The sequence below is a fragment of the Vombatus ursinus genome, unplaced genomic scaffold, assembly GCF_900497805.2.
Source record: "Vombatus ursinus unplaced genomic scaffold, bare-nosed wombat genome assembly UNPS02014863.1, whole genome shotgun sequence".
In the NCBI taxonomy this organism is placed as follows: Eukaryota; Metazoa; Chordata; class Mammalia; order Diprotodontia; family Vombatidae; genus Vombatus; species Vombatus ursinus.
The window spans coordinates 30,969,494-30,984,647 of NW_020954641.1; the positions used below are offsets into that span (position 1 = coordinate 30,969,494).

A 15,154-nucleotide genomic window follows, 5' to 3' on the forward strand; every position below is an offset into this window, starting at 1 on the left:
AAAAAAAAAAAAAAAAAAAAAAAAAAAAAAAAAAAAAAAAAAAAAGGAAGATGACTCTGACAGTTGTGTAAAGGATGTATTGGAGAAGGAGAACCTGGAGGCATGGAGCCCAGTTAAGAATTTATTAAAAGTAGAGTGGAGTCAGGCAACAAGCATTTATTAAACCTTTACTGTGTATTAGGCACCATTCGAAGTCCTGGGAGGGCCAAAGAAAGGCAAATATGGTCCCTGCCACCAAGAAACTTACATCATAATGGGGAATAAACTGAATAAAGAAATAGGTGGCTAGATGGCATTATGGATAGTGCACTAGACTTGGGAAAATCCAAATTCAAATCCTGCCTCATATGACTATATGACCTTGGCCAAGTCATTTTACTCTATGCCTCAGTGTCCTCATCTATAAAGAGAGGGTTAAACTTGATGACCTCTAAAGTCCCTTCTAATCTAAATCTTTGATCTTAGGAGAGGTAATGGGGGAATGATAGGAAGGGCCTGTATTGGCATGGTTGCTTCACAAAGTAGAAAGGGAGTGGGAGGGACTTGAACTATGCATTAGTAGAATCTGTAGGAGGTATCAGTTGAATGTAGGAGTAGGATGAAAGGGAGAGGAAAGACTTAAAAATGATGTTTGGAGCCTAGATAACTGGAAGAACAATGCTGCCGCCACAACTGGGAGAGGCATGTTATGGGGTAAACAGTTTTGGGCTTGAGATGTCCCTGGGACATCTTCAGGTAGAGATGCCCAGCAGCAGTTGAAGATTAGGAGCTGGGGTTAAGAGGAAAGATTTGGGATTTTATAGTAGATCTGGGAGTCATCCCTTTCCTGGGAGTCTCTACCAATCCTTTGGGACTTCTCCCATTCCCTGGGAACCCAGGAATAGTCATGGGGTAGGATGGGGATGGGTTTAAGCTTTGCATCTTCCCAGAAAAGGCCCTTCTGTATCTTTAGGGAACTCAGGTAAGGAAGCCAACCCTAATAGTGTGGAGCTGTATTAACTTTCTGGCTTCAGTATAGCTGGATCTTCCATGTGCCCTAATCCCTTGTTTAAGTTTGGAGTAGAATACCTCAAGCATGCCTATTTTGGGTTTCAGTGCACTATAGAGGAGAGAGACTAGGTGGAACATTGGTGCTAGAGTTATTGCCCCCCCCCCACCTCCCAATAGTCTTTAAGTACTTAGCTGCCAACTTCCCCCAAAGTTAACTTTTCATTGACTGTTGAGTCTGAGTAAGGAAGACAATTCAGGAATGATTTATATCCTGACTTCTCTCTGGGCATTGGGGTCCAGTCTGACTTGGGTTGTTTGACCACTCATCCCTCTGCATCTTCTGTAAATTAAGGACTCTATGTGATGGGGGTATGGGCAGGGTACTAACTTACAGAGCAGAACTAGGGGGCCTTTTCCCCCAACTCTTCAGGCCCACATGAGGGTTATAACTCATTTCTTAACTCCCCGAAGTCACTTGTTTGCCCCTGATATCTATAACTGAGGGAGACATTAATAATTTATAGAAACTGAGGCCCAGGAAAGGGAAAGGTTTGCCCACACTGAGGGCTCCATTTAGCTCCAACCTTCTACAACACACAGCCAATGCTGCTCTCTAAGAAACCAGAGTGAGGCCTCCTCTGGGGTGTTCAGTTGGAGGCCCTGAGCCAAGAATAGCATTGATCTGGACTTTTCAAGTGAGACGTTCCCAAAGCATTTTTTTTTTTTTTAAACGCAGAGACTGTTCTGATTGTTCTTCAAGTACTGGAGGAGATGGGGGAGGAAAGAATAAACTGGTCTCCAAGCACTTCGCCTAGCTGGGTCCAAGTTCCTTTCTTTCCATAACACTTTAAGGTTTGCAGAATGCATGTAAAGCTTTCTCATTTAATCTTCACAACCACTCTCTGAGGTCAATCAGTTTGTAAGTATTTATTAAATGCCTATACTCTAATAGGAATACAAATACTAAAGCAAAATAATTTCTGCCCTCAAGGGGCTTATGTCCTACTTGGGGAGGGGACAGTATTGCTGATAGATATTATTGTTCCCATTTCACAGATGGGGGCAGCTGGACTTGGAGCCAGGAAAATGCACTTCTTTCCTACCTCTCATACCAGCAAGTCACAGATTGCCTCTGAACCACAGGCCACTCTCTAGGACTTACCCTACTAACTCAGCAGTTCTGAAAATGTGGTTTGGGGACCACTGGGAGTCACTGAGACTCTTGATCAAAACCATTTTTCTGAGACTAGTTACTGAATACAACAAATATATATATAATCCATATAAGCAAAAACTATTTTGGGGGGTCCTTTACTTTTAAGAGCATAAAAGGGCCCTGAGACCAAAAAGTTTGAGAACTGTTCTAAGTTATAATGAGTTTCATCTATGTTGAGGCTATCATAGATCCTTAGTGTACTGATTTTTTACAGATGGGGAGACTGAGGTTCAGAAAGGTTAAGTCACTAGGCTCTGTATTTCCTAAATGCAGGAAATTCCTAAATTCACTTTTACCAAGATATCTCACCTTAAAATGAGGAAGTTGAACCAGACTATCTCTAAGGTCTCTTCTTGCCCTTTACATTCTGGGTGGTAGGTTTTGAAGTCATTTCCAGGGTCTTAGGTTCTTAGAAGGCTCTTTAAAGAAAAAAATATGTGTGTGTGTGTACATACATATACATACATCTATATGTGTATATAGGTATGTATAATGACTTGTCCGCCTTTGTTGTTTTCTTTCTTTCCTTGCCAGGGCTCTGGCCGATACTTGCCCCTCCTACATCTTCCAAGATGAGCTTTATCTTGCCCTATCCCTTGGTATACCCTGGGCTAGGCTTTGTGGTGGAAAATTCCCTCGGGCCTCTTCATCTCTCCTCTTGTTCCTTTGCCCACACAACCATCCATACCCATCTTACAGGGTATCAGGGTGTGGGGATGGGCTACTGGAACCAGGGTAAAATGAAGATCTTTGTCTTTCAGAAGCTACAATAGCAGCTGAGGGCAGGGGGACAGAGATATCCTGCAAATCGTATGGGGGTAATCTAGAAATGAGACCCAGCCCGCCTAAATTTCTCTTAAAGGTAGGGTAAAGGAATAGCCCTATGGAGACCCGTAGTGGGAAAAGAGGACAAAATCAATGAGTTTGGGTAAATTCAAGGGCTGGGGCCACTAGTAGTAGTGCTCGACCTTGGCCTTTCTCTAGAATGGAAAAAGGTAATAGCTAGGAGCACAAATAATAACGTTTCAAATGTGGATGGGAACTTTAGAGATCATCTTGTTCACAAAAGCCCCCTTCCCTCATTCTATCGGTGAGGAAACTGAGGCTTAGAAAAGACAAGCGATTCATCCAAAGTCACAAGTTAGTGACTGTCTTGTCCAAGAATGGTGTGAAGATAGATCGCTATTGAGGAAGAAGGGGACAGGAGAAAGAAAAGGAAAGGAGGTCCCCAGACAAGATGGAGGGAATGGGACTGTGTTGTTGGGGTCTTGAGCAGTCTGCTATAAATCCGTGGAGAGAAGAGGAGGATTCTTTGCCCCAAAAGGGGCCTGGGGACCAGTCCTGCCTTTTGGCTTTCCCACTTTGGAGGTGTATGTCCTCTCTGCCCAACTCTGAGTTTATAAATTTATAATCATTGAGATTAGAGAGCCTGTGTCTGAGCCCTCTTTCCTCTAGAAAGGGGCTTTTACCCAGATGGCCTCATTTACTCACTCTGGACCAGGGCCATTGCTGAATTTTCCAGCTACACGGCCAAGGGAAAGCCGATTCGTTGCTGGGCAGGGTGGGAGGATTCAGCCCCATGAAGGATCAGATGATGTCTAAGGGCTAATTCATTCTTGAGTCTTGATCCGTGCTCTTCCTGTTCCCTCCCTATATGTACCAGAGCTAACTTATGCCCACCTCCCTTCCCCCACCCCCCACTCCTGGGTCTCTCTGTGGGGGAGGAGTTGAAGATTTGGAACGTAAAAACACTAGCGTTTTCATTTCCTTCTGAGTGTTGCTGGAGAAACGAAGCAGGTTTTCCTGGGGCTTTGGCTGCTTGGGTTCTCCCTCCCCCATCTAACTAGCACCCTCTGATTTCTGGTTTCAGCAGAGCTGAGGCCCCTGATTGGGGTAATCCAGATAGCGAAGGAGATGGAAAGAGTAAGGGGGCGAGCAGGCGGGTGTAGTCTGTAGAGAGAGCTCTTGTAGAACTTGTACCACCAGAGTTGAAATAGAACTAATCTTGGTTTCAGTGGGGATCAGGACTAAATTCATCTGAGACAATTGAATATGGGTCATGGCTGGGATGCCTGGAAGCAGCATGGAATTGTGGAAAGAACTTTAGGCTAGAGATAAAGAAACTTGGTCTTGAGTTCCAATTCTGCTACCAACTTGCTAGATCACTGATACTGAAGGATGTGTAATGATAATAAACAAGCCTGGCCCTAGAGAAGGAATGAGAGAACTCGCCTTTCACCATTCTTTGCAAAGATGGGGAACTACAGGTATAGTTCCTATACCAGGGTTTCTTAACCATTTCTATGTGGAGGATCCCTTAGGCAGTCTGATTAAATCCAGGAACCCCTTGGTATTAATCATAAAAGAAATGCTCAATTTCAGTTAGAGGTTAGTGAAAATTAAAAGTGTAATTTTTTCCCCATCCAAATTCATGGATACCCACACCCACTCCAAAAACTATCTGGACTCTTTAGGCATATGTAGACTCCAGGTTAAGAATCTCTGGTCTATTATGTTTTACTCATTTAATGGGTTAGTTTTATTAATACTAGTTTTTTCCCCTTTATCTTTTATAAGGACTAACTCACTATGTAGGAAAGGGAAGAGAATAAGCATTTAATAAGAGCCTACTATGTTCCAGGCACTGTGCTAAGTACTTAATAAATATTATCTTGTTTAATCCTCACAACAACCCTTCCGAGGTTGGTGCTGTTATTATCCCCATTTTACAGTCAAGGAAGCTGAGGCAAACAGGTTATGTGACTTGTCCAAGGTCTTACAGCTAGTGTCTGAGGTTGGATTTGAACTCACATCTTACTTCCGGCTTAGTGCTCCATCTACTGTGCCATTTAGCTGCCCTATGTAGAGGAAAGTTGTTTAAGAAGAAGATAATAAAAAATTTTTTAATGTTTAAACATTGATATATGACCTTGGTCAAGTCACTTCTTTTTATAACTCAGTTTCTATATAAAATGAAGAGGTCAGACTATATGATCTTGAAGGTCCCTCCTAGCTGTGATATTCGATATGGTTGGGTTTCCACACTCCTCACCCTGATAAAGAAGACCTCCCCTCCTGGAAACAGTGCACTATGTCCCCCATGGCCAAGTAGTAGAGGATAGAAATAAATTTGGGCCCCCAAAGAAAGAAACTGTCAGAGAATTCCTGAGAGCCAATTTCGCCCTTCCCAATTCAACCAGCACATGAAAAGCTCCTGGAGAGGGGTGGGGGAAGCACAGTAGTGGCCCAGTCATTCAGGGTTCTACCATTGCAAGTAAATCTTGCTGAGACTCTAGGCTGTTAACTTCCCCTCCTCTCTTCCTCTTTTCAGTGGAAGGAAGGAGGCAGTGGATGGAAAGTGCTTTTAACTCCTGTATTCTTTTTTCTTTGCAGCTTGTGTGTACCACCAGAAACCATGGCCAACATGGTAAGGCTCCCTTCTCTCTCCCTGATGAAATCAACCCATTGTTCCAGTGTTTGCCTCTGCCCAGGAGTCCTTGAGAAGCCCTCCAGAACTGAGACAGTCCTTCTGTATTCTGAGAAGTTTTTCCTACCATCCTTTCCTCCCCTCCCCCTACCTGCATCCCACTGTCCCTCCTAGGGTTTGGTCCTCCCACTGTTCTTGTATTAGAGCTGCCATAGATCCCCTATTCATTCTATCTCAGCAACATCCCTTATGTGACAGTCATGTCACTGGGCACATGTCTCCTCTCCATCTGGTCACCACCCTAGAGCAAGCCCTTATCACCAATTACCTTGACTGCTATAGAACGGTCTTAATTGGTCCTTCTCTTCTCCCATCCATATGCCACACAGCTGCCAAAGTAATCTTCTTAAAGCATGGATCTGAGTCATGAACTTTCAGTGGCTCCCTATCACCCAGAGGATAAAATACAAACTCCTCTGGTTGAAATTTGAAGCCTCTTGGAGTCTGATTAGAACCTGTCTTTCCGGACTTGTTTCACATTGCTCATCTGCGTGCATTCTGTTTTCCTGCCATATCAGCCTATTTGCTGTGCTCCAAGCTTGACATATCCATTTCTTTCCCCCATGCCTTACATGGGCTGTTCCTAAGACCTGGAATATACCTCCGCCTTTTAAAATCCTTACCAATCTTTCCTCATTTTCACCTTGTACATACTTAAATGTTGTATGTCTAAGGAAAATATAAGCTCCTTGAGGTCAGGTTCAGGTTTTCTGTTTTGTCTTTGTATCTGAGGTGCCTGGTATGATTTTTGGTGCATAGTCACTTAATAAATGCAAGTGGAATCCAGTTGAAATACTGCCTGGAAGATTTGCTGACCAATAGCGCTCAGGGATACACTAACATCTCTTTTTGTTTAGCATGAAAAAAAAAAAAAAGGGAGGCAGCACTGGAGGGAGAGAATGCTAGACTGAGGATTTAAGGGACCTGAGTCTACCCCAGATCTACTCTTAATTTTCATAGTGGACTTAAGGCAAAGTCATTTAATCTCTCTGGCTCCTACTTTCCTCCTTTATAAAATGTTTTGGTTGGAGTCATCCCTGTTCTTGGCTGTAAATTACTTATTTGGGTGTTTTTTCAGTACCTAGAATAGGGGTGGGGAACCTGTGGCTCTCTAGGTCCTTGGGTGCGGCCTTTTGACTGAGGCCAAGTTTTACAGAACAAATGCTTTTATTAAGGAGATTTGTTCTGTGAAATTTAAAGTCAAAGGGCAGAACTTGAGGACCTAGAGGGCCACTTGTGGCATTGAGGCCGAAGGTTCTCCACCCCTAACTTAAAATGTACACAATGCTATGGGGAGAGCAGATACATGACACAGTCCTTCCCCTCAATGAGCCCATAGGTAGCTGGGGAGATAAAAGGGACACACATATCACTTATTAGCTTTCAGTATTAGTTAAATACTCAGTAAGTTATACAGAAATTAAATGTGATGAGAGGAGGGGAGAAATCAGTATGAGCTGGGCTGGCCAGTTTTATCTTCACTTTTGTCATCACAACAACAATAGTGACTAGTGGTTACATAGTGTTTTTTAAAGTTTACAAAGTACTTTGCAGATATCTCATTTTATCCTCACGACTATGCTGGGAGGTAGGTACTATTGTTATCTCCATTTTGCAGATAAGGAAACTGAAGTTAAGTGACTTGGCCAGGGTCACAAAGCTAGTGAATGTCTAGGGTGGCTTTGAACTTAGGTCTTTTAGACCATAGGTACAATTCTCTACTATGCTTCCCAGCTGCCACCTCATAGAGGAGGTGGAGTCTTTTTCTGCTACTGGAGGATGCTGATGATAACATTGGGCCATACTTCATATTTAGAGCTGACTCCTGTGTCTTCCCTGGGGTCAGAGATAGGCTCTTTGCAGAATATCAGGATATGCACTTTGATCTGTATCTCCATTAGTAGGAATGGAATCTGGTCTGCATACAAAGCAAGGACATAATTACTATGCTAGCCTTTGGGCTCTTCTTGTGTCTGGGGCTAGGTGGTTGAAGTTGATTTGGGATAGGGCTGGAGAAATAGGTCAGATTGTGGTGAAGGTTGGGACTTTGAAACAGAACAGAGATGAGAGTTCTTATGTGACTGAAGCAACAATGTCATTTTCATTAGCCCTGTGTTCTAAACACTCAGGGTCATTTCAGTCTCATGTTTTAGTTGGGGGCACAAGGAAGGCAGACAGGCATCTCCTGGGGCTGCCTTCCTGGCTTCTAGCAATAATGAAGAACTTCATCTGCCAGCAGTAGCCTGGGCACAACCCAAGCCTTCACTCTCCTGGGCACAAGTGCCGTTTACCATCGGGCGACAGAATCTGTTGAATATTTTAGGGTGGAAAATTGGTTTCTCTTTTCCTTATCCCGTTGCCTCTGGAGAACATGGGTCCAGCTACTGGAGAAAAGGCTAGGTTTGGAAAAGAAAGGGAGGGGACAAAAAGAGTATTACTAAGTAGCTTGTTTATTTGTTTCAATTCAGTCTTGTTATTTTGTTGATATGGGGAAACTCTGGGAAAGGGAACTCTCTCCCAATGCAGATTTGTAACTGTTCTGAAACTCATGGTCTTAAGTTTAGGGGAAAGTGTGTGTGTGTGTGTGTGTGTGTGTGTGTGTGTGTGTGTGTGATTTATTGAGGTTAAGTGATTTGTCAGCCAAGATGTGTCAGAGGTGGGCCTTTTTGAAGATTCATGTCATAATATAATCCCCAGAGCAAATTGAGCTGAGGACCAGACGAGGACCACAGAAAACCCTATAACAGAGATTCTTAACTTTTTTGTGTTACAGACCCTTTTGGCAGTCAGATAAAGCCTTTTCAGAATAATATTTTTAAATGCATCAATAAAAAAACATAGGATTATAAAGGAAACCAATTATACTAAAATACAGTTATCAAAAAATTTTTTTTTAAAGTTCATAGACCCCAAGTTGAGAACCTTTACCCTAGAGGAGCTTCAATCCTAAAGTAAAAGTTCCTGCTGGTACTAGGCTCCAGTTACTTTGGTTAGATCATCTCTACTGGGGTGACTCGAAGCTTGGGGATGTCAAGTAACTTGTCCAGGCTCATTCAGAGTGTAAGTAGAAGAGTAGGATAAGAACTCATGATTCCTAATGTTTCCAGGCTGTCATGGAGTCCCCTGATCCAGAGTGCCATATATCTTTATTGGTAGGTTATTCTGGCCATTCTCCTAAGTTGCAGTGAGTACATCAAAGTCCCTGGGGAGGTTTTCAGTTACCTCTGCTACACTAGCATCTCCCATCACTTGGGGAGAGTTTGATTAGGGCAAGTCCCTCAATGCCTAGGGAAAAAACATAGGGGTTAGAGTCGGAAGACTGAGATTCAAATCCCAGTTTTGTGATTAACTAGCTGTGTGATCGTGGGAAAGTCCCTTTGGTTTGAGTCTTAAGTTTCTTCATCTGTAAGTACTTGAATTACCTACCTAGTAGAGTAGAAAGGAAAGAACCCTCCAAAGTTTAAAATGATGGAGATGTCACCTGGTATAGTGGAAAGAGTGTTAGATTTGGGATCAGAGGCCCTGGGTTCTAATCCAACTCTACCATTTACTACTTAGGTTGACTCAGTGAACTCAGCACTAAAATGAGATGGCTAGATTAAATGATCCTTAATGTGTCTCCTAGCTCATAATTCTATGATTCTAAATGGGAGATGATGATGATAGTTCCACTATATATCCTGCCCACTTCTCTGTCCTCCCCGCTGACAGCCTCAGGCCCTTTAGCTTCTTTTTGCCAGGCCTAGTGAAGGAGCCTAGAAGCTGAACTTTGCCCCCAAGCAAGTGGGACTGGGTCAAATCAAGGAACTTGCCAACACATCTCTCATGGGGTGTCCTGCCTCTTTTTCCCTTATCCTAGAAGTCAATTCTTCATCTGGGCATGATGGAACAAGCCTGTAATCCTTGCTACCAGCAAGGCTGAGGCTGGTAAATCTCTTGAGCTTAGAAATTCTGATCTACAGGGGCACATGAAGATCAGATGTCTACACTATATTCAGCATTGATAGGGTGAGCCCCTGGGAACAAGGGCGTTGGGGTACCGGGTTGCCTAAGGAAATTGGAAATAGAGTAAGTTAAAGCTCTGGTGAAGATGAGTAGTGGGCCCCATGAGTATCTTCTGCACCTCCAGACTAGGCAAGAGGAGGCTCAGTCTTAAGAAATTAAAAACAAATTTTTTTTGGTGAGGCATTTGGGGTTAAGTGACTTGCCCAGGGTCACGCAGCTAGTAAGTGTCAAGTGTCAGAGGGCAGATTTGAATTCAGGTCCTCCTGTCGCCAAGGCTGGAGCTTTATCCACTGTGCCATCTAGCTGCCCCCCCCAATTTTTTTTAAGTCTTTCCTTTGACTCCCTAATAATTGCCCTTCATCTGGCACTTAGCATATACTACAAGGTGCTGTGAATGATACATATTTGTGTATATCAATTCAATTCAACAAACATACGTCAAGTGAGATAATTATAAAAAAGCACTTAGCACAATGGCACATAGTAGGTGTTATATAAATGCTTATTCTATTCCATATGTACTACGTGTGGGCTACATGCAAGACACTGTGCTAGGCACTGGTGGAATTAGGAGGGCCTTTAGAGATTGTTCTAATCTAGGGGATCTTAATCTTTTTTGTGTTGTGGGCTCCCTCGGTGGTCTGATGAAGCCAATGGACCCTTTCTCTGAATAATGTTTCTTGCCTACATTCATGTGCAATTCTTTCTCCCCCCCCCCCATTCTACTATGTTATGGAAAGGCTTATTTCATTTCTTAACTTCAGAATAAAATAAATAAAATTTAAAAATAAAAAAATGAATGAAATGCTAAATTTCAGTTAGAAGTTAGTGAAAATAAAGATGTTATCCACCCCACCCCCCCAATTCAATGTGGCATAGACATTCTATCCGTGGGCTATAGAGCCCAGGTTAAGAATTCCTGATCTCATCTAACCCTTTCAATTTATAGATAATAAAACTGAGGTCCAGGGAAGAAAAGTAAATTGTACAGGTACAAAGTAATAGAGCTGCATGAGAGTCAAATTTAGGTCCTCCAAAGTCAGTGCTGAAGAAGCTTATGTTTAGTAGAACAAACCCTAGGATTGGAATATGAGTGCTGTCATTTACTGCCTGGGTCACCTGGAAACTTTACACACCTCAGGCAAATCATTCAAACTCTTGGGTTATCCTGGTTCTTCATCTATAAAACAGGTTGAACTGGATGATATCTGGGGACCTTAGCAGCTCTAAATTCTATGACCAGGTGGCCTCTGAAGTCCTGGATTCTGTGACCTTCAGCTTGACTGAACTCAGTGAGGATAGAGTTCCTTACTTGTGATTATCTGAATGTCTCAGAGCAAAGGGCTGGGCGAGTAGTAAGTGTTGGTAAGAATCTCTCACTTACCCTACTAAATAGTCAGTGCCTTAAAGGTAGCATCTACCTCAGGCCCTGTCTTTCTTTCTTTTTTTTTTTTTTTTAAGCTGTGCTCATTGAATTGAATTCCTGGTGTCTCCTCTCCCTTTCCACCCTAGCCTCTATCAGGCTTAGGAAAGGAGTACAAACAGCCTTCTTGGTAAAGACAATAGCTCCTTTCCTTGAGTAGCTTAAGGAAGGTGCCAATTTGCCACTATCCAGGAATCCTTCCTATCTCATCAGCTCTAGCCTTGGTCTGGAAATCACAGACTAACTCGGTGGATTCCAAGATGTAGGCTGCACAAGGCGAAAGTAGAAGCAAGGCTGGGGGGTGGCTAAATAAATTGTGATATGTGAATGGAGTAGAATATTACTATGCTGTTAAAAATAATAAGCATGTTGAATAGAGAGAGGCACGGAAAGACTTGCGTGAACTGATATAAAGTGAAGTAAGTGCAGCCAGGAAAACAGCATACACAAGGATAATGTGTATGTAACTATGTTTATGCAATATTATATATGTAACAATGTAAGTGGACAGAACAACCATAAAACAGTCAAAACTGAATATTGCAAAATTCAAAAGCGTGTTTGGTCCCAAAGGACAGATGTGAGAAGCTGCTTCCTTCTCCCTCCAACCTCACTTTGAAGGGGTAGGGGTTCATGGGTGTGGAACATTATATATACTGTCAGATTTTTTTGATATGTTGACTAGTTTTGCTGATTTTTTTTCTTTTTTTCTGTAATTTTTTTTTTTTAAAAGATAGCTCTCAAGGTGGGGGAAGGATACAAGGGGAAATGTCTATATAAAAACCAAAGATGTCAGTAAAAAATCTATTTTAAAAAATAAGGAAGGCTAAGGAGAAAATAATGGAGAAAAGAGCCCAGAGGAGTGGTAGCTTGGGCCTCACTGACCACCAGATGGGAACAAATCTTTCTGGAGTAGAAGAGATACCAATGAGTGAAACAGACTTGAGATCATGTGGGCCAGCATTCACCGTGCAAGGGCATTTAAGGAAAACAAGAGTCTTAGGGTGATGTAGGCCAGAGAAGAGACATGCTGGGAATTTGCCTATTTATATATCAACCAGGACTGTGACCAAAGTAACTCAGAGAGAGAAATGACCTTGCCTAAAAGGTCCTAAAAAAAGTTGTGTCCTGTTTGAAGGGAGTGAAAAAAAAATAGAAGGGAACTTCAGTGCCTTTCCTTGGGAGCTGAAGGCTGTGGTAGAACTTGAATGGCATGTTTGGGGAGGTGGGGGGTGGATTCCCTTTGGCTTCAGCGAACAGAGATGAGGGTAAACATTTGTTAGGAGGAGTGTAGGGTGCTGTCTAGCCATATGTTCCATCCTGATCTGGAAACCTGAAGCAGTCTGGCACAGTGGGAAGGGCATCCACTAGTCAGAAAAAAAAATCTGACTCGTCCCAGCTGTGCTGGGAAGGGAAGTATGGGGGCCTTGTGCAAGTGTCAAAGATGGTTGTCATCTTATCTATGTGCAGGAAGTCTGCACCTGCCCATAGGCTGAAAACCCAGCTCTAGTACCTTTTGACCAGCTAGCGCTGGCCCTGGGTGCCCAAGGGGACATAGAGGGTAGAAGATTTAATTCTGAAGAAGCTGTTTAGATGACCAAGGAAGACTTAGGCCAGCCTGTAGCAGAGACAAATTGAAACTAGGAAGATGGTTCTTTGGGAAACCAGGGGACCAAAGCCCAGGCCAATAATAGGCTTTGCAAAAATGTCCTAGAACTGGAATCTCTGAGCAGGATATAACTGGACTCTGCTTTTAGTCTCTCCCTGCCCTTAATGCCCTGTACAGAGATGGTACCCCTCCTGATACCTCATGCTGCCCATAGAAAATAACTTTGATTATATGTGGCTTAACTATGTTGCTATTAGTGTCTTAGAAGGGAGAGGCAAGAAGCAGTGCCTGTGTCTTTGCTGGAGGCAGTGAAAGGCCAAGAGTTTAGCATGTCTTCACCCCACCCCCAGAGCCCAGACACAATTCTAAGCTCTTTGCTCACAGAGCTCCAGGCCAGGAATTTGCCCTCCTCTTGTGTATTTCTGTCTGTAGAGCTCCCTGAATTATGTGTGTCTGTGGGTGTGAGGCTGCTATTGAGGGTTAGAGGTTCCAGAAAGGGAGGGTGGTACCTTGAAGGAAAATTCATCATCTTTCTTCCCGTTGAATTACCTATAACCTGATTACCATCTTGGGCAGAGATGGATGGGAAGGCACATACTGATTGTCAGGCTACTTTTCAAGGAGCTCAGAAGGCATCTTTGGGCCTGGTATTGTCCTGCCAACAAACGGGCACCTCTCTTCCAGTATTCTGCTCTGCCTTGCACCATGCTAGACACGGAAGCTTCTTGCTGACCATGCTACCAGTGTGATTTTAGTGCCTAGAACCTGTGGGGAACCTGTGGCTTCAAGGCCACATGTTGCCTTCTAGGTCCTTGGGTGTGGCCTTTTGACTGAGTCCAGGTTTTACAGAACAAATCCTTTTTATTAAGGGGATTGGTTCTGTGAAGTTTGGATTCAGTCAAAGGGCCGCACCTGAGGACCTAGAGGGCCACATGTGGCCTAGATGCCATAGGTTTTCCACCCCTGGCTTAGAGATTCCTTGTAAGGCTATTAGGGCTCATAGTCCTTCTAAACTAGGAAGAAAAAAGTTAAGTGCCAGGCACTATGTTAAACATTTTACAAATATGCTATTTTACAAATATTTCAAACACTGTACCATTAAATTACAAACTCCCTGAGGGCAAGGACTGTCTTTTGTCTCTTTTTGTAACCGTAGTGCTTAGCACAGTGCCTGGCACATACTTGGCACTTAATAAATGTTTACTGAAAAATTCTCACTACAGCCTTGCAAGGTAGGTGCTATTATTATCCCCATTTTACATTAAGGCAACTGAGGCAGACAGAGGTTAAGTGATTTGCCCAGGGTCACACAGCTAGTAAGTGTCTGATGTCAGATTTTAGTTTAGTACTTCCTGACTTGAGGACCTGAGCTTTATTTACTGTACACCAGCTGCCTCTAAGACACAGATGTTAAGGAGGAAGAGATGGGGGATGGAGTGTCATGTGTGAGGCACAGCAGGAAAGCTGGTTTGGCTGAACCTTAGGGTATGTGAAGGAGGGTGGTGTATAATGAAGCTAGAAAGGTAGATTGGATCCAGAGTTTGAAGGGCTTTAAAAGCCCAGAATTTGTATTTGACCCTAGAGATAATGTGGAGTTGGTGTGAAGAAAAAAGCTTTATTAATCTAAAAATGTTTTAGAAATATAAGTTTATCATTGCAATAATTATAATAATAATAGCTGGTATTTATATAACACTTTAAGATTTATGAAGCACTTTACGATTGTTACCCCATTTGATCCTTACTTTGGAAGGTAGATGCTATTATTATCCCCATTCTATAGTTGAGGGAACCGAGGCATATAAAGGTTAAGTGACTTGCCCAGGGTCATATAACTAGTGTCTGAGGCAGGAGTTGCACTTGGATATTCCTGAATCCAGGCCTAAAACTCTATCCATTGTACCACACGTTATTTAGCATCATCATCAATGTTTTGTCTGAAACATTCTTTCTCCAAACATGCTGGCTATGAATTGGCTTTCACAGGACCCTGTATCAGAGAAGCAAACAGACTATAGAGAGACCAGGGTTGGACAAGGAACTGGCAATTACTTTGTCCAAGTTTTCAGCATGAGATAGGACTATGGAATTAGGGTCAGACATACAAAGTAGATTTTAAAATGCACCAGCTTTTCTTTTCTGGAAACAGAGACTTAGAACTAAATGGAATCTTGGATATAATCTAGTCCAATCATTATTTTATTTTATTATTTTTTTGCTTTTTGGTGAGGCAGTCAGGGTTAAGTGACTTGCCCAGGGTCACACAGCTAGTCAAGTGTTAAGTGTTTAAGGCTGGATTTGAACTTAGGTCCTCCTGACTCCAAGACCAGAGCTCTGTTCGCTGTGCCACCTAGCTGCCCCTCAATCCTTATTTTAAAGAGGAAGAAACTCAGACCCACAAAAAAGAGAATGATTTTCCTTTGT

The 15,154-nt window shown here is 42.8% G+C and overlaps 1 protein-coding gene across 3 annotated transcripts in view; it reads left to right on the forward strand.

Annotated features, from left to right (window-relative positions):
• Window positions 1-15,154, forward strand: part of ANXA6 (annexin A6) — a 60,008-nt gene that overhangs the window by 3,233 nt on the left and 41,621 nt on the right. For all 3 annotated transcript variants that reach the window (XM_027841984.1, XM_027841987.1, XM_027841986.1), the window contains exon 2: window positions 5,600-5,633. In XM_027841984.1, coding sequence (XP_027697785.1) covers window positions 5,622-5,633 — 12 coding nt within the window. In that variant the 5' untranslated portion in view covers window positions 5,600-5,621. The remainder of the gene's footprint in view (window positions 1-5,599; window positions 5,634-15,154) is intronic.